The sequence below is a fragment of the Callithrix jacchus genome, chromosome 14 (assembly GCF_049354715.1).
Source record: "Callithrix jacchus isolate 240 chromosome 14, calJac240_pri, whole genome shotgun sequence".
Classification (NCBI taxonomy): domain Eukaryota; kingdom Metazoa; phylum Chordata; class Mammalia; order Primates; family Cebidae; genus Callithrix; species Callithrix jacchus.
In genome coordinates, this window is record NC_133515.1 from 32,809,750 (window position 1) to 32,833,492 (window position 23,743).

General features: G+C 40.2%; 1 protein-coding gene across 15 annotated transcripts in view; it reads right to left on the reverse strand.

Annotated features, from left to right (window-relative positions):
• The window catches only part of CTNNA2 (catenin alpha 2), a 1,148,556-nt gene that overhangs the window by 324,319 nt on the left and 800,494 nt on the right, over positions 1–23,743 (reverse strand). For 3 of the 15 annotated variants that reach the window (XM_078349006.1, XM_078349005.1, XM_078349004.1), the window contains exon 2: positions 19,426–19,517. The exons of the other annotated variants lie outside the window; for them this stretch is intronic. In XM_078349006.1, coding sequence (XP_078205132.1) covers positions 19,426–19,482 — 57 coding nt within the window. In that variant the 5' untranslated portion in view covers positions 19,483–19,517. The remainder of the gene's footprint in view (positions 1–19,425; positions 19,518–23,743) is intronic. 15 annotated transcript variants of the gene reach the window in all.

The following is a 23,743-nucleotide window of genomic DNA, read 5'->3' on the forward strand; positions in this document are numbered from 1 at the left end:
TCAAAGATGGTGGCTGGGGCGGGTGCAGTGGCTCATGCCTATCATCCTAGCACTTTGGATGCCAAGGCAGGTGGATCACTTGAGACCAGGAGTTTAAGACCAGCCTGACCAACATGGCAAAACCCATCTCTACTACAAATACAAAAATTAACTGGACATGGTGGTGTGCATGTGTAATCCCAGCTACTTGGGAGTCTGGCAGGAGAACTGTTGAATCCAGGAGACAGAGGTTGCTGGGATTCATGATTGTGCCACTGCCTGCGGGACAGCGCAAGACTCTTCTCAAAAACAAAACAAAACAAAACAAAATGATGGTGGCTAGCTTACCAGTCTGAGCAACTGACTAAATGATGGTATTATGCAGGTAAAAGGAATCTAAAGGAGATTCAGAATCCCATGACAGTATTCCTGAAATCCTCTTGGATGAATGTGTCACTCTACCATGTATTTTGATCATGCGTATTTCTTATTTATCTGCATATTTTATCTTTCTTTCGCTCTCTAAACAAACTATAAGTACTCTAGAGCAGACACCAGATTGAATTCGTCTTTTCAATCACCCACAAAGCCCAACACAGGATCCATCATGAGATAAGCCCTTGGAAACTCTTGGAAGTAGGTGAGTAAATGGGTAAGTAGGTAAGGGGATTGCCTTCTGCAAGAGAAGACTAGATGAAGAAGAGTTAGACAGACTGGTGGAAAGGTGATAGCCTTTAGTAACTAATTCCTGTTAATCAGAGTCAAAAGACCAATACAGGGATCTGAAAACTTTTCCTATAAAGGGCTGTTATTAATAGTAAATATTTTAGGCTCTGCACTCTTTGTTGCAATGAATCTGCTCTTCCATTTTAATGAATGGACAGTTTTAGAAAATATGTAAACAAATAGGTATGGCTGTGCTCCAATGACACTTTATGTATAGATACTAAAATCTGAATTTTATATAATTTTCAAATGTCACAAAATATTACTCTTTTTTTGGTCTATTTCCAGCCATTAAAAAACATAAGCTCATGGCCAGGCATGGTGGCTCTTTCCTGTAATCCCAGCACTTTGGGAGCCGACGCAGGCAGATCATAAGGCCAGGAGTTCGAGACCAGCCTGACCAACATGGTGAAACACCATCTCTACTAAAAATACAAAAATTAGCTGGGCATGGTGGCACGCCCCTGTAATCCCAGCTACTCAGGAGGCTGAGGCAGGAGAATCACTTAAACCCAGGAGGTAGAGGTTGCAGTGAGCCAAAATCTAGCCTGGGTGATAGAACGAGACTCTATCTCAAAAAAAAAAAAAAAAAAAAAAAAGCCATAAACTCATTCTTATCTTGAAGGTCCTATAAAAACAGGCAGCAGCTGAATTTGGCTTTGGGGCCACTGAATCCTGGACCAATATACCCATTCCCCTGATACGGAGGATAGCAAGGCCTCTTATCATACATTTTCACAAGCAGAACTATATAAAAGCTCATGCTAAATGCCTTCCTTTCCTTCTTGTCTCAAGAACAAGGAAGCTATCCAAAACCCTGCCATGCCTGATCTCTAACTCATCTTTTTAAAATGGCTTTGATTTCTTCGATGTTTTCTCTTTCTTCAACCTCCTTCTGGGGCCTTCTTTCCTTCTCTGCTTTCCCCCTTTCACTCTCCTTTTTTATTGTGCAAGTTTGTTCTCTCACTAATAAATTTTACTTTTACTACCAGAAGCAGTAGTGGGCTTGAGATTTTTAGTAAGGATGCTGAGATTTCTCCAGTTTTTGTTTATCACTGGCCTTTTCAGTCATGGACAGCCACAGACCTTCCTAAATTAAGGATTGATGCTTACACAGCATGACCTACACCTGAAAATCTATTAACAATTAACAGCCAGTAAAAACAGACAATGCAAAGATCCAGGGGTTTCCAGCTTCATAGGAGGTAAGGGCCAATTTATAGTGCTGAAGATGTGCATGGGACTTAATATAGTAATGCCTGTTCAATGGTATCTGGAACTCTACACCGGTCATAAAAACAGTGAGTTTATTTGTCTAAGAAGAAACACTGTTCTATGTACACAATAATCTCCAAAACTAAGACATGCAAGTGAGAAGGAGAGTGCCATTCCTGCTTGTTTCATTATAGAGCAATTAGACCAAGGCTGGAGACTCTCACTAAAATGCACTCCATCAAATGTGTTTCTGTCACAAGGACTTGTGTCCAACAGAAACCTTACTCCTATATGGAAAGGGTACCTCCATTGGAGGATAGCATCTGCCCAAATGCACAGCTTACAAAATCAAAGAAAATTTGACACAATGAGCAGAAGGACTGGAGTAGCATCAATGAAATCATTTTATTATTTTTTCCCAGATCTAGACAAGGTGTAAGTTATACCAATCATAGCCAAGATTCTGAAGGGAAGCCATTCTTAAAGCTATGAATGTAATGGGACTGGGAAGAAAAGTTGGGGACCCTCACTCTTAAGCCAATCCATCTTCGGTCTGTCATTAGGTGGAGATTACCCTGCCCTTTCAGTTTTTGCTAGCAAAAAGTATTTGGTCATCATTGCTCTGGAATATAACCCTTTTTCTGGGAGATGGCAGAAGTAGTAAGGGGAAGGAGAGAGGATGGGAGCATAGTGGGCATCATGCAAGAGGTGCTTCCTCCCCCTTTCCCACCACAGAGGACGCTTGTAAAGACAACTAGCAGTTATGGTCTTCCAAACAAACTAGGCCTTCTGAGTTTCTCTATTATCCGAAAGGTAGTGCTTTGATGGGCAACCCCATTTCCCAATCAACTTATCTCTGAAATCAGTTTCTTTGAAATGTATTGTGGTGAACTAGATGTCCAACAGACCAGGCTGAATTGGAGAGTATTTAAACCCATACACCTTGATGGCATCAAAATGAGCCCTGGCAATTAAATGGAGGCATGAGAATTTAAAAGACAGTAAACACAAATCCTGCAACATGAGTATGTCTGGCGTGGTACGGCATGCCAGGTGTGATCATGAATACCTAATGTGCTGACACATTCGTGGCTGCTCTGCATTTGATTCACCTGGATTGTGGCCTGGTAGATAAAAGGGCTGCACTTCCTTGCACCATTTACTGGCCCGTGGAAATGGACTACTTTAACAAACTGCTAATTCTGAAAGCCTTTAGTGGATGGAGCCAGGGGAAGGGGGAAAAAAAACCATACAGTTTAAAGGCATACTCTGAATTTGCTAATAGGCATGCATGGTCCTTTTGGAACCAAAATAGAATTTTTGATGAAGTACCTTGTGGCAAATCTGAAATATTAGCCTGGGGGCCCCAACAAGACATAATTCACTCCACTGGTGAGAACAAATCTCATTTCCACATCCATTCCTCTAAACTCATTACTGACCCTGGGGGAAAATGCTAGCCTGGAGCAAGTTTTAATAAAGATACCTGTGGACCCGTTGCTATAGTATTAAATGCAATAATAAGCAACAAGCCTCTTGGTGGCAATGGACCCCTGGACTGGTAGAGCCCCTGTAAGGCAGCTTCTGAAGGGCTTAACACTCACCCAGAGCAGAACACAGCGTCTAGAGAAGATTTCATTACTTTACGTGATCATTTGTCATGTAAGACTCACTCTGGCTTAAACATCCTGGTTGTCTGCTTGCCGTCAAATGAACAATTGCTGAGAATAATTTATTTTAAATTAATTTTAATTGAAGAAAAAGAAAAAAAGTCGATGCAGTTGGGAAATTAAGAAAGTAACTTTGGGGTCAGAAAGACCTAGATTCAAATTTCAGAACCAGGACAAATTTTATTATCTTCTTAAGGCTTCATCTCTCCCACTAGATGTAGTCTCTTAGCTAAATACAACTTATCTGTGGGCATTTATCCCCAAATGCTTTGTCATATAGATGCTCGATGGATACTGTTAAGTAGATCTACTTTCAAGGATTATTAGGAAGACTAAGAAAGTGAACAAATGTAAAACCTTTGGCACCTTGCTTGGCATGAGGTAGCTCCACATTGAATTCAGAGAAAATTAACTGCTAGCATAAGACCACTGGTGGAAAGGCCACAAGAAGGGCTTAGAATGGAAAATCCAAACAAATGAAGTCTGAAAACGACTGTGGTTCTGGTAGGAACAAGCCAGACTCAAGGAGCTGAAGGAAGGGTTCCATAGAAAAGCATGGCAGGGAGGGGTGCAGGGCACCTTGAAACTACCTCTGGGTATTTCAGAGGAGCCATAAGCCAGTTATTAGAGGTGGGAGGTCATGCTTGCTAATCAATCCTGAGCTTTAGCAAGAACACTGGAAAGTGTCTCTGGGTTTCCAGAGTGGATCTATATTTAGGCAGGTACAGTCAAATAAAAAACTGACGCATGTGGCTAGGGAACAGACACACTCAGCTCTCAGGAGGGAAGTACCAATGTGTTTGGAGGCACACCCTGTCCTGACTTGTTAAGGTGGGATTCTCCTTACTCCCACTGCATCCTAACACAGCCCTTCCATTTCAGTCTGGCCAATCTGTCCCCTACATCCTCCGTGACTTGGAATGTCATAGGATGACTTCCTTACTCTCATGTGCCTGCTCTTTGACCAAAACTATATATTCTTTAAGTCTGAAATAATCTATACAACCTTTCCATTCCTTAAGAGAGAGAAAATAAGAGTATTCTGGTGCAATGGGATCATTCTCTATCATCTCCATGTTTACCACACTCTTTCATTTGCTTCTACATAATATGAGAATCGTCTCTAAGTGTTTATAACAGATATCTTATTTCCTCAAACAAAACATTACTTCTCTAAAGCAGGATCTCCTTGTTGCATATATTACCATGACCTGAACCCCAGGCTGGTTATTCACCCAAATGACGCAGCAAATACCTATCAAATAATGCTTGAAAGGAAGTCACCAGATACCTGCTTCACATCACATGGACAAGGGGCAACAGACTTTGTATGACTCTCAGGAACCTTCTGCATATATTTTTAGTAAATGTTATATACAAAGTATAAAACATTTAGTAAATGTTATATACAAAGTAATCAAAAGGAATGCCAACTGCATTGTACAAACTTACATGTAAATATATTCGGTTATAATGGCACTCCATAAGGACATTTTGGCCAATCATGGACTGCATATATGACCATAATCCCGTAAGATTGTAATGGAAGATATACAGAAATCTGATATGTGGCCCTTGATATTGCCACTGCAGATCAAGTAAAGAGAATGACTTATATTCAGTAACGGTGCTTGGACATTTAGTTTTCCATATAAAAAATGCATATACATTTAAAAATACCATCTAGGTTTATATAAGTTCATTCTATGATGTTCAAACAACAATGAAAACCCATTTCTCAGAACATATCCTGTCAAGAATGGAAACATGACTGTCAACAAACACACACAGCATGCACAGATACAAACACACCCCTCACTCACACACTACTTAGCTCTTCTCACAGGCAGGAGTCCTAAGCAACCTCTGATTTAACTTCCAGCTGTAATGAACTTTGGTGAGCCAGAGCTGCCCATTACCAGAAAAGTCATTTGGGAAATAGTCTAGAGTCTTTGTAAGAGGATCAGGGCTGACCCAATCCAGCCACTAGGACTAATTCTGTGGGCTATCTGCTTCTCCAGCTGACTGCTCTAAATCTACTCCCCTCTACCCTGTCCTTCCTGCTCAGCAGGTCTTCTGACCTGGCCCCTCAGCCCAGCCATTCCCTTATGGACAGTCACTTTCCTGCCACACACAAACATGCCCTTTTACCTCATACAACTTGAAGTCACCACATGAAAGTTTCCAGTGTCACTTCCTCATTCAGGTCAGAGAAAAGAAGGAGTTGTTATTGGCCCTTTAATGAGGAACTGATCATGCTTCCCTGACAAAGACAGATAATGACAAAACCCAAAAAAGCAATCCATCTGCTCTCTGATTGCTGAGATTAGAATGTGGGTGAGCGAGGGGACAGAGACAAAGAGTTTGTTGCCATAAGGAACAACATAGAGAATCCAGAGAGTTCGCCTCATCACTCCAGAATTATCCACTGTTCACTTCCCATTTCATATTAACTGTGAAATGCATCTAACGGTGAATGCCAGATAAGGCATGCATATTAAAAAGTAAACATATCCAGGCATCCGAATTGTGGGAAAACAGAGGAAGTAATATTAAAAAGGAAAACATTTATACATATAGCAGGGAAAGGAATTCTAGCTCAGATGGTTTCCCACACTGAGCAAATGGATAAGTGATTATTGCAAAGTTGAAAGAAGGAAGTCTTGGGCATCCGTTATCCTAAAGCTGAAGCAGGGGTGCAGAGAGTATAGCTGAAAAGAACAATTAGGGAATTAGTTAATTAAAGCTCTGTTTATACTTCCATTGTGGGTGCTAATTATTTATGGGTTTGAAGTAAGCTCCCCTGCTTTTATTAGTGGTTGTCAGAGAATGAAAACATACTTGGATTTCCACATGTCCTTGTTTCCAAGGATTGTATTTGCAGTGTCAGCCCATATTTTCACATGATGACAGTAATAATCAAGAAACCCATACTCACTAAAGCGAACCTTGCTCTTTTTTGTCTTAAATAAGAGGTATGTTATCGTTACTGTTTCCTTGCTCTGCCTCTGTCTAGTTCTTAGTATATCAAGGTGACAGCTCCTCAACTTTGAGGAAGACACAATGCTTAGGTTCTCCGGAAAAGGATGAGTTAGCAAGATTTCCCTCCGCGCAGCATTTGCAGACCACCAAATCCATTCCCATTCTGTGTCCCTCCTGAGTCCCTGCTCAGGCCTTCCTGATAAAAGCAAGTGCCTCTAGGCAGGAGATCTGTTTGCAGATTTGTAGGAAGCCTTACAATGAGGAATTGGTAACAGAATCGACTCACTCCTGCCTGTGACCATTAATTTTTCCTTTAATAAAAGAGTAGCAGCTATTATTTTCTGTTGATTTCCTATAGCTGCCCTCAGAGTTACACTCAGAGAGCAGCCTGTATTTGAGCTTCTGCAATCCTGTAAGAGTTATGAGGATCTAGCTGGTAAGAGAAGGGCTGGGAGCAAAGACTTGAAGGAGAGAAAATGAAGGTCATCAGCAGCAGTGCCTTAGGAACACGCCTAGGGACAGAAAGCAGGTTTCTAAAACCCAATAAATTAGGGGGCTAGGCATAGTACTTTTGGTGACTGAGAGAAAGTGTGCAAAAGGGAGGGTGAACAGAAGAGAAAAGACGGCTAAGAGACCACAAATCGCAGTGTATGAGAAATCGCACACACTTTCACTCCCGGGTGTCTTTTTTTTAGCCAGTAACTCAGATAATCTAACCAAACCCATCCTCTTAAAGTTAGAACTGGATAAATTGACATTTTGTTTCTTTTGAAGATTTTTTTTTCCCTTAAATGGAAAGTTTTCTGTGGTACATCTTATTTTAGAATCCCTATCTTCTCCCCCTCTTTTTTTTTTGAAAAAATTAGAACTCTTGGCTAATTTGTGATTTTGTTATTTCTAGGCACATTTAAGGTGGCCTTCATAGTCAGATGCCAATGGAGGTGATTCCATAGGCGGAGGGATGGATCCACTTACCCATATCACCCTGAGTAGTACATAAAGATGAACTTCGCGGGGAGAAGAAAGGGGGGCAGGGATGGTAAAGGAGAACATCTTCTGAGTATAGAAATAGATAAAATGACAAGAAGACTAGAGTTGCCATCTGCTGGAGGATGGAAAGAATGACATTTGACACTATTTCCAAGAGCAAAGCTAAACTCATTAGTCAAAATAATAAATCTCCATGTACTGTGTACTCCCAGTTAAATGATGCAAAATTATAGCAGTGTGTTATTATTTCAGCATGGCAGTTTTTGGATAATGTTGAAAATATATGGAGATAGTAAAACAATAGCAGCCACTTTCCCTAACTTGTACTCTACCTACTCTTAGAAAGGCTGATGAATATTGCCTTATTTCCTTTCAAATGCCAGAAAGTTCCTTCAATATGTATTTCTCACTTTCACCACTGAGACTTTGAAAATGATGATGGGGTTTCTTCTATGAGTATGCCTAGTCATTGCTTCCAGATTTTCTTTCTGCTTATGTAACATGACCAAATGCATGAAACTCACTTATGTTCAATATAAAGAGTGCTGGACTGAGAATCGGAAGGGTGGGGGTAATCTGTTTGCCCACCAGCTACCAGTATAACCATAAGCCAATCACTTTACTACTCTGGGTCTTGGTATTTTAAACCATAAAATTATAAATGCTATGGAGGATGGGCTGTAGAATCTAAATGATCTCTAAGGTCCTTTTTAGCTCTCAAATTTTGCAAATCTATAAGCATTCCAAACTCATGTAGCACTTATAACATGAATATTCAAGCTAAATTCTCATCATTGCTTCTACTGAATGCAGCAAAACTGTATCTAATGGCCTGATTAATCAGCCATAACCATCTTCTTTGCCAGTGAAGGGAAAAAATGTTTTCCCCCTTCTCATATTGTGGAGAAAGAGGCAGTTATTTAAACTTGATTTCTCTGATGCTGTTTTTGTTGCAGTGAGTGACATAACAAAGTTCTCTGATCAGGGGAAAAAAAAAATAAAACAAAAATCAGCTTTAAGAACCACAGATTTAGAACAGCAAGTAACCTCCAAAACCAGAAGTGGAAACTGAGGTTAAAGGATTCACCTATATTTGAATATCTGGTTTGGTGCCAAAATTGATTAGACCATTTAATTGGCAAATACTTCCTTACCTGAAAGAAACTCATCATCCTTCTTTCTGTAGCTATAAATCCTGCCAATCTACAGCATCCAAGTCAGGTATCTCCTCCTCTCTAATCAATTCTTGTTCCCTTCAGCCTAGAGTGATTCTTCCCTCCTCTAGAAACACTAGTGTTCAATGTCTGAAAAACCTGACCTGACACGTGACATAGTCTTTCATTCATTTATATTCCTGAATATATGTTTAAAGCCTCGCATTTTTCTGGGTGGAACAGAAGCATTAAAACTCCTATTCTCATGAAGTTTATATTTTGGTGGGAAAGGGGGAGAAATATACATACATACAAAAATAATATCCAGTAGTAATATGTGCCATGACAGAACATGAAAGCAGGTGCTATGATAATGATCTGATGCCTTCTTTAGATAGAGTGATCAGAGAAGTTCTCTCTGAGGCAGTAACCCTAAAGTGAAGCTTGAGTGATGAACAGGATGCAAAGATGGGAGGAAGGGCATTCATAAAACAGGTCTGGCTTGGGGTGGGAGGTCAAAGGAAGGAGTGAGTCTGGAATAAAACCAGTATGTGAGAGAGTAACAGCAAGATGAGGAGAGGGATGTGGGGAAGGTCCAGATGATTTTGAGTCTCAAGGTCATGCTGAAAAAGGAGTATTTTATTTCAAGCATTCTGGGAAATCACTTGAAGCTGAGAATTGAGTTTTCTTTTCATGGAATTCAGTTTCCCCCACATCCAAGAATTAACGTCTTACTTTTTAAAAATTTCTCACAATTCCTGGGTCCTCCAAACCTTTTTACATAAAAGGCTTTTTAATAAATAGCTGTGGGCTGATTGTGTTGTACATGAAATCTTTAAGTTAGTTAATAGTTTAAGTAGGGGCTTAACCCTGGGACAATCAGAGGTCATGATGATCGCAGCCTTCGACCTCAAATCCATGGGAAGGCTGAAGAAATGAGCTCAGCGTGGAGGCAGTATGCCCTGACACTGCCTATGACTCGACTCTGAGACTCGTGAAAATGCCTCACGCTGCCAGCAGCAGCCCACGAGGATCCAAGAGAGCACCTTTGTCGACTCTTTCAAAGCAAAGCAAATCACCTAACTTTGGAGAGGTTCTGACAGTCTTTATACTCATGTGTCACATTGCTTTAATTGAAACTTTGGAACAGGTAAATCTGTAACAACTCATAGTTTTCATGCTCAAAAGAGTATCTTTGTGTAAAACAGCAGCCTGAATAATGGGGGGTAGGGGGAGGATTAATTCAGAGAGGTTATTTGTTTTCTTCTCTCTTGATGCAAGCCCCATTTTTACATGCTTTTCTCTTGGCTGGAGGGCAATCTTTAATTGCAGCTTTAAGGGAAGCTTAAAGAGGCCATTAAACATTAGGAAAACTGAAATGTCTCTAATGTTAGCTGAGAGTAACCTGACTTGTTTTTTCATACTGAGCTCTGGAAAAGGCAAATCCCTTGTAAAGAGTTAGGGTGGAATATCCTTCTGCTCCACCCACCCCTACTGGTCTTGGAGTCCTCTAAGCTATAATGGGAGGAACTTATGGCTTGACACCCAGGCAGATGCTAGAACCTTTTAAATCCTGTTATTCATGGTACTAAAAATACATGTAGATTCACTAATAGGAAAAGAAGGAGGAGGAGGAGGAGAAAAAGAAAGAAAAGAAGGAGAAACACAAAGAAAGGGATTAAGAAAATGAGAGGATGAAAGTACAGAGAGAAAGGGAAGACGAGCTAGCAAGAGAGAAGGTCAATAAGAGAGCACAGAGGCTGCACAGAGGCAGAGACCATGAACTTCCAAGCATCTAGCACAGTGCCTGACACACAACAGATGCTTAAAACATTGGGAGAGGGAGGGAAATACATGGGAAAGTAAAAGAGGAGTTGTATGTGTCGGACAGCAGGCACGCAAGGAGGAAAGAGAGAAGAGGAAAATCTAGAAATGAAAAGGAAGAAAGAAAGGAGATCTTGGCACTGATTCCCACATCTGGATGCATATCAGAACCACCTAGGGAGACCACCTCAAAATGCAGATTCCCAGGCCTGTTCGGAGCCCTGTTACATCAGAAGCTTGGAGTATACTGGGTTGGGTTCTAACCCTAGTCCAACAAGTCAAAACCAAAAGCTCTCGCCAGGGGATGCTGTGTGCTGTGATTTGGGAGCCCCGCTGAGCTGCATCAAAAGGAGAAGAGAAGAAAGGTGAGACCAGTGTGCAGTGACAGAGCCGGTGCCAGCACTGACCCTGGTCACACCTCAGAGACAGGGCACCTGGAGGACCACCACAGGGCATGCACTTCTCTTCAAGAAGGTGGCTCATCTTCAAGAACCAGACATCCCTCTGGTTAACAGCCTTTCCCCCTTTTGCCTGTTCCCAAATTGTATAACTTTCAGTGATGCCTGGAATGGCAAGCGGTGGGCTACAAAAGGAACTGCATAAGAAGGCGGTGTTGGCCAGGCGCGGTGGCTCACGCCTGTAATCCGAGCACTTTGGGAGGCCGAGGCGGGTGGATCACGAGGTCAAGAGATCGAGACCATCCTGGTCAACATGGTGAAACGCCGTCTCTACTAAAAATACAAAAAATTAGCTGGGCATGGTGGTGCGTGCCTGTAATCCCAGCTACTCAGGAGGCTGAGGCAGGAGAATTGCCTGAACCCGGGAGGCCGAGGTTGCGGTGAGCCGAGATCGCGCCATTGCACTCCAGCCTGGGTAACAAGAGCGAAACTCCGTCTCAAAAAAAAAAAAAAAAGGCGGCGTTCTTCTTTGCCCATGATACTGGTTAGGGAAATAGCCCCGCCTGGCCCACACAATTTTGGATGTGGAGGTGGCCCTGGGTGATTTTGGAGTATGGCCCCGAGTGACACCGAGTGAGAAGACATGAGGAACTAGCAACAGTGACTGGGTTTTGGATAACGGACAAAGCGATACCGGCACCCATCTCTCCAGACACGCGTTTCCGATCGTCATGGCAACGCACGCGGCGGCGGGGCAGCGGCTGAGGCAGCGCATCTGCGCCCGGGCCAGGCTGGCGAGTGGGGCCCCACGGCCTCCGCCGCCGCTGTGCGCAGTCCCAGAGCTGCAGAAGCCCGGGGGCGGAAGGCAGCCAGCCCCGCAGGGAGCGCAGCCGCCCAGGCAAGGGAACAATTGCCTCTCGGGATCAAGTCTACGTGGGCCCAAATTGTGTGTTACTATGACAATGGTAAATAGGTTCACTGGCTTTCAGGGAAGTGGCTCCGTGCAGACTGAGCTGCGGAAGGCACAATTTCTCTCCAGTTCAGCACACCTCTACCCATTCATCCGTCTGTTTTCAAGCTTAGCGAAGCCACTGTATTACTTAGTTTTAATCACTGGACATTTTATTGACAATGACCTTTACTGAGTTTGATTTAGTGGCTCCAACTAATAAAAGCCTGATAGTAGACTAGAAAGAAGAAAATTAAACATGCTTATCAGATGGTAATTTGCTCTCTAGAAAGAAAAAAAAATGAGTTAAATGTTTTGATAAAGTAGTTCTATGAAATGCTACAGCTACCAGGAATGCCTCAAACCTCATCTTAAAAAATACACCCACCTTTAAAATCATGTTTTGTTCTGTTGCTGCTTCCTCAGCAGGAGGATAAACCACTCTACCTTGAAGCCTAATACATCTTTTTAAAATAAATAAATAAAATAGAATCTTCAGAAGGGCTACAGCTTTTCCTATAGTATAGATTACCTACCATGCCTGAGCCAGCCTTGCACATGTTAGCAGAAATAAGGTATCGATTAAATATAGTCGCAGTGAAGACTAAACTTACATTAATATTTCCGGCTACTGGTGATTTAGCATTTATCATTCATCAGAGCCCACAAGTGCATGCATGCATACATTCACAAAACTAAACCTTGCCACAATTCACTGATTGTAGAATACATAACTTTTGATATATGAGAAAAGACAGATTGTTTAAGCACACCATCATAGGCTTAAAAAAAAGATTTATCCCACAATTTTCCTGGTTGTAGTTCATTTGCATACATTATATGAACTTATACACCACAAATTATTTTAAAATATGCTGTTCAATAAAGAAATAACATACTCAAGACAAATCAGTGGCTCTGACATACTTCTTTCACTTCATTGCAATGTACACTTCTGCCAGCATCTGTAATCTGCTCAATATGCACTGTACTAGGAGTACTTCTGTTTTTACCAGTTAGGCCTCATCCAGAACCTCCTCATTACCAGTGAAGCCTGGATCTTAATACTCTTTTCCCAGTGCTATCTCCCCCCATAGGAAATCTCCACACCCTCTCAATGAAACCTCCAAAGCCTCTCAGATTTCCTTTTCTCCAGGAGGCCTTTCTGTTATAATCTGTACACTAAATATTTACTTGAAGGTTATCAAGTTCTTCCATGTTATATTCATTATACACTTTTCTTATTTCTTTCAGTCATTTTTACATGCAAGCATGTTAGAAAACATCATGTCAATAAAGTTAGATCCAAATATCTGTGCCATCTAGCATATTTTAAAAACTTTAATAAATATTCGCATATGTGAACAAACATGAATACTGGCAAGCTATGGTGGACTGATGCTTAACCGAATATCTATAGTTATTCTTCTCCTCTGCCTCCCTTAAAGACATCTGCCCTAATGAAATGCAGAGACACATTTTGGATACACATTAAAACTCATTCAACTTTTAAAAATTGAGGAATAACTAGACACATCTAAATATGGACTATATATTAGATAACATTAAATAATTGTCATCAATTTGCTAGGCTGCAGTAGCAGCATTGTGGTTATGTAAAAAAAAGCTTTTTAAAGTATATACATAAAATATTCAGAGGTAAAATATGAGATCTGTGATTTACTTTAAAAATCATAATGCTAAAGTGGCAAGATATTAATCATTCTTAAGTCTAATATTAATAATTAAGTCTAAGTCTAATCAAGTAAATTTTTAAGGTTGCCCCTCTTCATTCCACACTTGATATTTAATAAGAAATGAAAGTAGGGGTTATATCTCCACATAGCAATCATTGGCAGGGGGAGAGGGGTGAGTCCAAATGGTCTGTTCCTCGTCCAATTACTCTGTAAGCCAAGCAGCTAATTATGTCACAATATAGAGAAAGTGAAGCCTCAGTCCTAGAGATAGGTACAAGAGGTGCTGAAGTTACAGGAGAAAAGCAGAGGTGGGTTAAACATTAAGGCTTTTTCTAATATAGATCCCACTCTGGGGAAATGCGGTTATTTGGCCAAAGAGAGGGAGAAATGGCAACGCTATAAGCAGATCTACTGATTTAATAGTCGTCCTTACAAAAGTGACAAAAACAATAAAAATATCTCACAGCTATAGAATGTACCTGTGAAACCAACTGCATATGTATCATCTCATGCTTATTTTCTTAAAAGTTGTTCTATAAGGCAAGACTAATCCCATTTACAGATGAAGAAATTTAGGTTCTAACCATAACTTTACATTTATTTTTGAGTTGTTCAAAAATATTACATGGATGAAAAATAATGTCCAGAATGAAGGCAATGGCTAAATGTCAGAATCAGAACAAGATTATTCTGTGACATTCTTATTATTACTTTATAGCATTCCGTTCCTCTCTTATCTGCTCCCAAAATAGTTGGATAAAAAACCTTGCCTCATTTCCTACCAGCAGGCTGCAGGAAGAGACACTCTCACTTTTACAGAAAGGCTCAGTCCATGAATGGCTACCGTCTTTATACAGAACATCAACTATTTCTGGAGGACTTTTGAATATGTCTTATTATAACCCTCCTGACACCACTTCATTGAGGTGGGTGGTAAATGCCATCTAGTTTACTTTGTAAATCAAGAATTCTTATTACAGCTGGGACGGGGCACTAGGTGGGAATAGAATCAGAGTGAAAAGCGGCATTGTGGAACTGGAGACCCAGATACAGTCTCGCTAGATTCACATCACCGAAGTCACAAAGTATTGCTTTTCATTTTTGGCCCTTGTAGATTTTGAAAGAGCAAAACCATCAAAGTAAACAGCACTTTGTTCTCCATGTTGGTTGAATAATATCCTGAGCGGTATACTTGGAACTCAAAAAGATTTCTAAAGCCTTTGCAATGTTCACAACAACTATAGGAGAGATATACTGTTCACCATATTATGTAATGAAACAAATCCTGTTTAGGTGTGGAGATGTGGCCAGTTTGGCAATATGCCAGTCTCATTTTGTTGAACAATTATTTCATTTTTTAGAATAACAACAACAAAACTGGTTGGTATATATCAGCCCTTGCTAGGTAATTATATTCCAAATTGGTAGTCATCCTTCAAATATCAATTATATTGAAATTAGTCAATGAATTTAAATTCTTTTGGAAAATTGTATTTTTCTAAAATGAGTACTTTCCAGTTTAGGGTTATTACTATCTGAACATAGTTAACCTGCGCATATGGTCAAGGAACTCAAGAGGACCATTTAAATAGAGCTGCAATCAGGCCAGGCTCTCATCTGTGATGGGGCTTGATAAAGGGTGAGATTCTCCCTTTGATAAAACCTTCTAAAGCACAGAGATAAACCCCCAGCATTGTATCTTTTTTAAATCACCAGTTATGGATTGTTCCAGCATAAACTGAAACCTCTTCTAGGAATATTCTGATACTGCCAGTGTTGACTGTCTATGTAAGGTGTAGCACCCCAAGAAGGCAGAAATAGAGAAGTGGCTTACTAAGGGACTGGATCTCTTGTCTATATTGCCCTATGGTCTTGGAAAGAATCGTAACCTAAGACTCTGTTTAAAGGCCCAACTTCACAAGGAAGGACCAATCTGATTTTTCAACAGTTTGTTTTTACTTTTTATTTTTTTATTTTTTTGAGACAGAGTTTCAGTCTTGTTACCCAGGCTGGAGTGCAATGGCACGATCTCAGCTCTCCGCAACCTCCGCCTCCTGGGTTCAGGCAATTCTCCTGCCTCAGTCTCCTGAGTAGCTGGGATTATAGGCACGCGCCACCATGCCCAGCTAATTTGTGTGTGTGTGTGTGTGTGTGTATTTTTAGTAGAGACGGGGTTTCACCATGTTGACCGAGATGGTCTTGATCTCATGACCTCGTGATCCACCCGCCTCGGCCTCCCAAAATGCTGGGATTACAGGCTTGAGCCACCACACCCCGCCAATAGTTTGTTTTTCAATTTACTCTGTCTCATTCTATAAGCCAGGGACAACGTTACATTTCAGTTAGAAAGCCACCCACCACGTAAATAGGCTAAAAATAAATGCCTTTGGAACAAGTTTTGTATTGCATGTTCCCTTCACTTTTCAGACCTTGCTAGGTATTTTAGAATCCACAAATCCATGAACGTCAGAGCTCAAAGGAATCTTAGAAATTCTCAAACCCAACTCCCATTCTATATGTAGAGAAGGAGTTTACACCCCAAATTACTAGTAAGTGGCAAAACCCAAACCTAACCATAAATATCCCAAATCTATCTTCGCTGCACCAGAAATATAACCTGGACTTTGCTCTTAAGAAATTTCAACCTAGAAGATACAAAGGAAAACAGGGGAGGAAGGGTACACAGAAACAAATACAGAGCAATTTAAGACAGTAAATTTAAATTTACTTAAATTGCTCTCTTAATTTTAGGTAAGTAACACCTCAAAGAAGGAGGGGATTAATATGGACTTCTGGGAGTATGATTCTTGTATTAGTGAGTGAACTCTTCAAAGAATGAACTATTATCTAAAATAGTTTGTATACCTTAGCACTTAGCACAGTGAAGAAAACAGAGTAAGTACCCACTACATGACTGAGAAATGGATGGGTGAGTATGTGGACATACAGATTTGTGGGTGGACAGGGGAATAGTCCGGAGTGAGAATGGGAACCCTTAGAAAGAAGGTGGAAATTAACAGGAGTCAGAATCAGAGTGACAATGCAGAGGGTAGAGAATACTGAAATACGCCTTATTTACTTAGAGGTTCTTGAGAAAAACAACCTGCTTGAAGCAGAAGATGCTTACTAGGAAGTAGCAGATGATGCATCTGGACACTGCAGTACATCTGGGCATCATGAAGCTGATCGTCGCCTATTCCCATGACTTCAATGAGTTATGTTTAGCTGGGTGTTGTAGTGTAGGGAGAGTTTGAGAAACTTGTTAATGAAGCCAGACTCCCACATACAAAACGAGATTTCTGAATGTGTGTGGTTGTCGGTATTCTGTTCTGTTCTTTTTCTACACAAACAGCAACAGATGGCAGAAGGGGGCAGAGAGAAGTGGGAATCCAGGAGGAAAGTTTGAATTGTCCCATCCTGCCTCTTGCTGGGTCTAAACCTAGGGGGAAGGAAGTTTTAAAAGAGTTAAGCTTGGCTTTTACTGAGTCAAAAAGTTGATTGGTATCCAGCCCTCTTAATTGTTCCATACAAAGTTCTAGGGGATGCAGAAAAATTGCTTTATATCATCAACACCAGCTGCGTTAAGGCAAGTAGCTTAAGTTTACTGTGGCTTGATTTCCTTTTGCATATTCCAAAAGTGGTAGGATTTCATAGAATTTGGGTAAATAAATGGAATTAATATATTAAAGTGCTTTAATTTAGTGCCTAAGACAGGGTAATCAATCACTTTATAAGGTCTGGTAGAGGTTATGAGGATGCTGGTGAATGTTTGTTAACATTTATAAAAATGTGCAGGGATTCTTTAAAAAGCATTTGTGTTCAAAATTCTCCTTCCCATCTCTTCATTCCCCTCTCACTCACTTGGGCATACTAACCATTTTATAGTCTCTTGGACCAGATTTGTCTTAGTCTCCAGGCCTTGACACCCTCTGTTCTCTCTGCTTGGTATGTATATCTCATGGCACTTTAAACACTGCCCCTTGCTCGTTATTCAGGTTTCAACTCAAATACCACCACCTCAAGGAAGACTTGCCTAACCATAGGTAAAGCAGGTCCTGTCCTTCAATTTCTCTCTTCCACATGATCCTATTTAATTTTCCCTTTATCAGTACCTAAAATTATCTTATTAATCTATTTGCTTACAAAGTTGCTCAGTTTTGTTCCCCACTGTATCCCCAGACCTAGAATATGCCTGCATATGTTAAGCACTCAAGAGATATTTGTTAACTATTGATTGACAAGAACAGGCCCTCAAAGCATATACAGTTAAAAGAACATCAGTTATAGCTTCAAAGAAGTTATCCCATTTTAATAAGAGAACATGGCAAGCAAACATCACAGAAAACAACAGCATTTGATGTTAATGCAAAATTTCTTTTCCTCTCTCTTTCTGCTCAAACTTAAGGTAAAAGGCAAACTAGGGGAAACCAGCAGCCAGCACATGCCAGATGATTAAATTGTGCTGTGCTGGTCTTATTAATACATAAAATCTTTTTTTTTTTTTTTAAGACAGAGTTTTGCTCTTGTTGCCCAGGCTGGAGTGCAGTGGCACAATCTTGGCTCAGCACAATCTCCACCTCCCAGATTCAAGCTATTCTCCTGCCTCAGTCTCCTGAGTAGCTGGGATTACGGGCATGTACCACCATACCCAGCTAATTTTGTACTTGCAGTAGAGATGGATTTTCTCCATGTTGGCCAAGCTGGTCTTGAACTCCCAACCTCAGGTGACCTGCCTGCCTTGACCTCCCAAAGTGCTGGGATTACAGGCATGAGCCACCATGCCTGGCCAACTGTGTAACAGCTTAAAGAGTACCCTGAGACTCAAATACATTCTAGAGATATTTAAACTGTGGACTAAAGATTGGAGAACCAATCTTTGAACCTTCAGAAAATCAAGGTCTGGTTAAGTAACGGTTCAGAAATGTAAAAGGTCAGTTTCAGTATGTGCCTAGCTGTTTCTACTTCTTTAAAAATCACTCTAATATCTGAATGGTGCTGCCTGGTTAAATACAATATTTTAAAATATGTACTGTTATCTTAATTTTTAAATTTCTATTTTTAAAAAAGGCACAGGACAGTTGAGCATAAAAATGTTATATCCTCTCTCTCTAGCTATTCATGCTGTGAAGCAACCTGTTTTACTGTATAAACCTGTGTTTGTTCTGTTTCAATTGTGCAGAAGGAAACAGTTCTGGCACCTTTAAAAATCAAAGATCTATCACTCAACAAGAGAACATAGCAATTCTAAGAAAGGGAATTATGAGAAACAGCAAAAAGATACAGTGCTTCTAAAACCTTAGAGGGCTTATGAATCACTTGGAGATCTTGTAAAAATGTAGATTCTGATTTGTTACAGTAGGTCTTAGGTGGGGCCTGAGATTCTGCATTTCTAACAAGCTATAGATGATACCTGCACTGCTGATCCTCAGTGCTTATGGATGATGCTGTTAGGGTTATATGGCTTGAGAAATAAAAATCACTTTAGAGCATTTCATACTTACAGTTGTAATCATATTAAGCCACTGCTGCTGTACTTATTCTGCGAAAAACAACTATAAATTCTCCCTGTCCCATCAAGAGATGGAGTCTATTTCTCCACTCCTTGATTCAGGCTGACCATGTGATTGACTTTAGTTAACAAACAGCAATTTTCCATATGGTAAGACTTGAAAAGTATTTGCGCACTGGGACTTCTCCTTTGTTGCTCCTGGAATGTTTCAATCACCACTTGATTGCACCAGGGTTAGCTTACTGAAGGAAGAGATAACACACGGGAGTGAACTCAGGTACCCTAACCTAAAGTCAGTTGAGTCCCAGCCAATAGGCTGCCGATCGCCATACCTGTGAGTAAAGCCATCCTGGATTGGCCAGTCTTCCACTAATTTTCCAGTTGATCATGGACACTTGAGCGAACGCAGCAGTTTTCAGTCAACCTGATCCACACAGAAGATATACTCAGCCAACGCACATTGCCAGAAACTAAATAAAATAATTGTTGCTTAAATTGCCATGTTTTGGGATGTTTGTTGCTGTCTTTTTCATTTTGAATTTGCTTTTTATGCAGCCCCTAAAGTAGGAACAGATATCTAAAGAAGGAACAGTTAAAAGTCTGAGTTAGTGGTGCACAATGCAATTTGTGCTTATGATTATTTTCCTCCTTTTCTTCAATGTATAGCATGTGATTTTTGCTCTGACATAATATAAATTGATATAGGTAGCTATTGCAATGGCATTTTAAGTATTTTCTGTTTTTATAATTCAACTTGTTTTTCTTTTATTTTACTATGTTGAGTGTTTCTGCTTAGAAGTTAAGTCACTTGTCCATTAAGCTTCTAAATGGCAGAACAGTTTTCAGACTAATATAAAGTCAGAAACTTGAAAATGCTTTTCACAGTGTTATCAGATGTCTCAAATTCTTTTGCTAAAATGCAAATATAGATTTACCACTGAAGGACATGACCTCCAGCCCTCACCTTATTCCACGTTTGAGGAGGGAATATAAGATCTATCTACAAAGGAATAATCTTACATTGATGTGATATGCTAAAGACAAACTCTCTTCAGAAATGATACACTCAACATCAGATAGTCATTGACATAGAGCCATTAGGTAGACAGTATCGTCCTTACACATTTCCTTCGAGGTTCACTTATGGTCAGGCTTTCTCCCCCAGTGTTGGTGAACTTGAATATCCGATGTTCTCTCCAAAAGTATCAGTCTCAACCATATTTTACCTTTTCCACAGCCACATGAAACTCATATTAATGACAGTCCCTTGGCCATACCTATATTATTAAAGGCTGCTTTCCATGGACTAGGGCAGTGTTTCTAACTTTACTAAACTGTCCCTCCTATTGAGGTGATCTCTACTTCTTCCCCTCCGTGTTATTCCTCCTTGCTGAGAATCATCACTAGAGGCTCTGCAAACTGATATTCCTTAAGCTGAATACAGTCTACAAAATAATTTGCTCACTAACAAAATTCAGTTGTAATACATTAGAATGAGAATGTATTTAATCAAAATATGCACTTTGTAGTTAACCCAAGGTCCTGTCATTCCTCACCTAGCTGCTACCCCTGACATTACCTTATTGGCCTGTGGAAACTTTTGAATGTGTATCAGCTACGATTCTAATCTTTCTTTCTGGAATTTGCATCTACTGCCACCACTGTAACCACCAAGCACATTCCAAGGTCTCCCTGATCTGTATATCCAGCTGTAATGTCTGTTGAGATCTGCAACTGCTCACTCCTGGTGCCAAGTGTGAGCTTAGCTGGCTTTTACATCCCACTCTTCTATGCCTCCCTTCTCCCCTAAAGCAAGCCATTCTATCGAAATACTCTTTCTTAGAAAGAGTACCATTTAAAAGTTTGTCAATCCGCTGCAAAACTATTATTGCACCTGGCCTGCCCTGCCCATTTGTAACATGAACATAGCCTGCACAGTATCTCACTTGGGAAGATATGGTAGTCACCCAACTGCTCTCATTGCTTTTGGTATCCTTTCTCCTCCATTCATGTTCAAGGAAGTCATCAGAATTATATTCCTTGCACTCACATTTTGGAAATCATATTTCAAGTTGAGAGTCTTTCCAATCTGGCTCTAAATTCACACTCTGATCTCATCTTTTCTGACCCCCTTCTCCTGCCTACCTGTGCTCCAGACACGGTATGCATCTCGAAAGCTTTTTTTTTTTCTCACAAACTTTGCCTACTGACTAGAGTGGCTTCCTCCATCCATCCATATGGTCAGCTCATCTTCCTTTCCACTACCTGGATTTGCTCAATTAGCTAGAGAAATATCTCCAACCACAGCTCTTGTTGATGTCTCTGCCATAGCATGAATGATATTAGCTTGTTACTCATCACCTCCACTGCAGAACTGCAAACACAGGGCAGGGACCACATTTTATCGAACTCTGCCTCTCACTGGGTAAACTTCCATCTGACTTAAAACAAACAAAAATATAAGAAAAACAGCAAACGCACATGTTAAATAATTAAAAAGCCATTTTCAAGATTCTTGTCAGAGATTAAAAAGTGGTTTCTGAGAATGAGAGACATCTTGAATGAAGAGATAAGTGGATCTAACTAGGCAGGTTAGTTTACCACCGAAGACCTGTTGCTTACGGGTGGTAGAGGATTTTCTGCAACGAATAGATATGTCACAGGAGGCCACCCAAAATGGCACTCATCTGCGTGACTTGAAAAGGTTCAGCTTTGCTGGGTTAATAGCTTGTGCCTATATGTCAATGTAATATAGAGGTTTTTATATTTCAATTCCATAGGCTATTGATTAGGCGAGCATTCAAACTAGTTAGTGAACTCATTTCAGTGAGAGTGTTTATAAACCCAGAACTGTGCAGACTGCATTAAGAGAAAAGGGAACATGTTTACTAGTGCTAGGTGGCAATTCTAATCTCTCTCTATATGGTCTCTCGTATCTGATCTTCTCATTCCTTTTAAAGGTAGATATTAGAAGGTCCAAAAAGCAGAGAAAGTAATATGTCTGTTCTTAAAGAGTTTCATTTTATCTGTGAGGACACAATTTCCAACATCTGTAAAATTCTATAAAACAAGATAATTAAGTGTCAAGGAATATCAGAGACAGAACTTACTATAGAATGAAATTGTTTCCTTTATTTATGGCTAGGATAAGAAGGTGAGATTTGCTAATATCAAGTAGAGGAACTTTAGTTGTCTAGGTTGATAAAAATAGACAACCTATAATAAAAACTATGACATAAAACAGGTTCCTGCACCACCAGTCTTCTATAATGCTCGAAATCTGAACCTTGGAATCATTTCTTGGTAAGGTGATAGCCAGTTTAAAGTCCAATGCACCTATAAACTACAATTAAATAAGTTTTCAAAACTCTGGTTTTGTGTTAATAGAAATCCCAAATAAATGGCTGAAACCATGAAAAACAAGATTTCTTACAACAGAGACTGCAAGATTGAGATTTCTTATGAGTGTGAATCACAAACAACAGAACAAAGCCTTGTGCATTTCACGAATGCATTTAAATACTTTTACCCCCATAGAACATTTTAAGCAATGCTGGATTAAACCATTTCAGACATTAACAACTTTTTGAAAATAATTTGGCTGGCCAGCTACTTAATAAGATACAGGAATTAAATTCTCATAAACACCCTGAAGGAATCTTGAAGGCCCCAAGCCAGCCCTCTTTCTGAAGTGGGAATTGCCTCCGCAGCATGGAATGAGAAGATGGCTGTGAGGAGGAAGGATGGTTCCTAGGTATCATGAACAAAGGCAGACAGAAATACCAGTTGGGGCCAGAGCCAGATGAAGGAGAGGGGCCCAAAATGTGTTTTAATCTATGGTGTCATGGGGTTCTCAAGGCAAAGAGAAAGCAGCAAAGAGCTATTGAGGATGAAAAGTAAAAAACTTTCAGGACAACAATTTGGCATTATGTGTTAATAGTTTTTTAAAGTCCTCATCCTTTGAACACCAATTCCACTTCTAGAATAAACATTTAAAGACATGGGCACTCATATGTTCAGAGGTATAAGGATATTAACCACAGTATATTTTATAATGACTAAAACCAGAAACAGCCCAGCCTCAGTGGCTCACGCCTGTAATCCCAGCACTTTGGGAGGCTGAGGTGGGTGGATCATGAGGTCAGGAGTTTGAGACCATTCTGACCAACATGCAGAAGTCTCGTCTCTACTAAAAATACAAAAAAATTAGCCAGGCATGGTGGCACACACCTGTAATCCCAGCTACTCAGGAGGCTGAGGCAGGAGAATCACTTGAATCCAGGGAGCGGAGATTGCTGTTAGCCGAGATTGGATCATTGCACTCCAGCCTGGGTGACAGAGCGAGACTCCATCTCAAAACCAAACCAAAACAAAACCCAGAAACAACCTAATTAATAAATAAGAGCAGACAAATTCTAAAAGAATGTATACTTGAAATTTAATGTTTATCTCTGGTGATTGAATTTTAGGTGACTTCACCTTCATTTAATTTTTGTCCCTTCTGTGTTTTTCCATTACATTTTTCAAAATAAAGTATCCATGAGAAATACGCACATGCTATAGTAGCAGACTGGTAGTGATAAGTAAACTGAGGAGTAATGTAAGCGAACTCTGTTAACATCAAAGCTTTTCCCAGAAGGACAACCATAT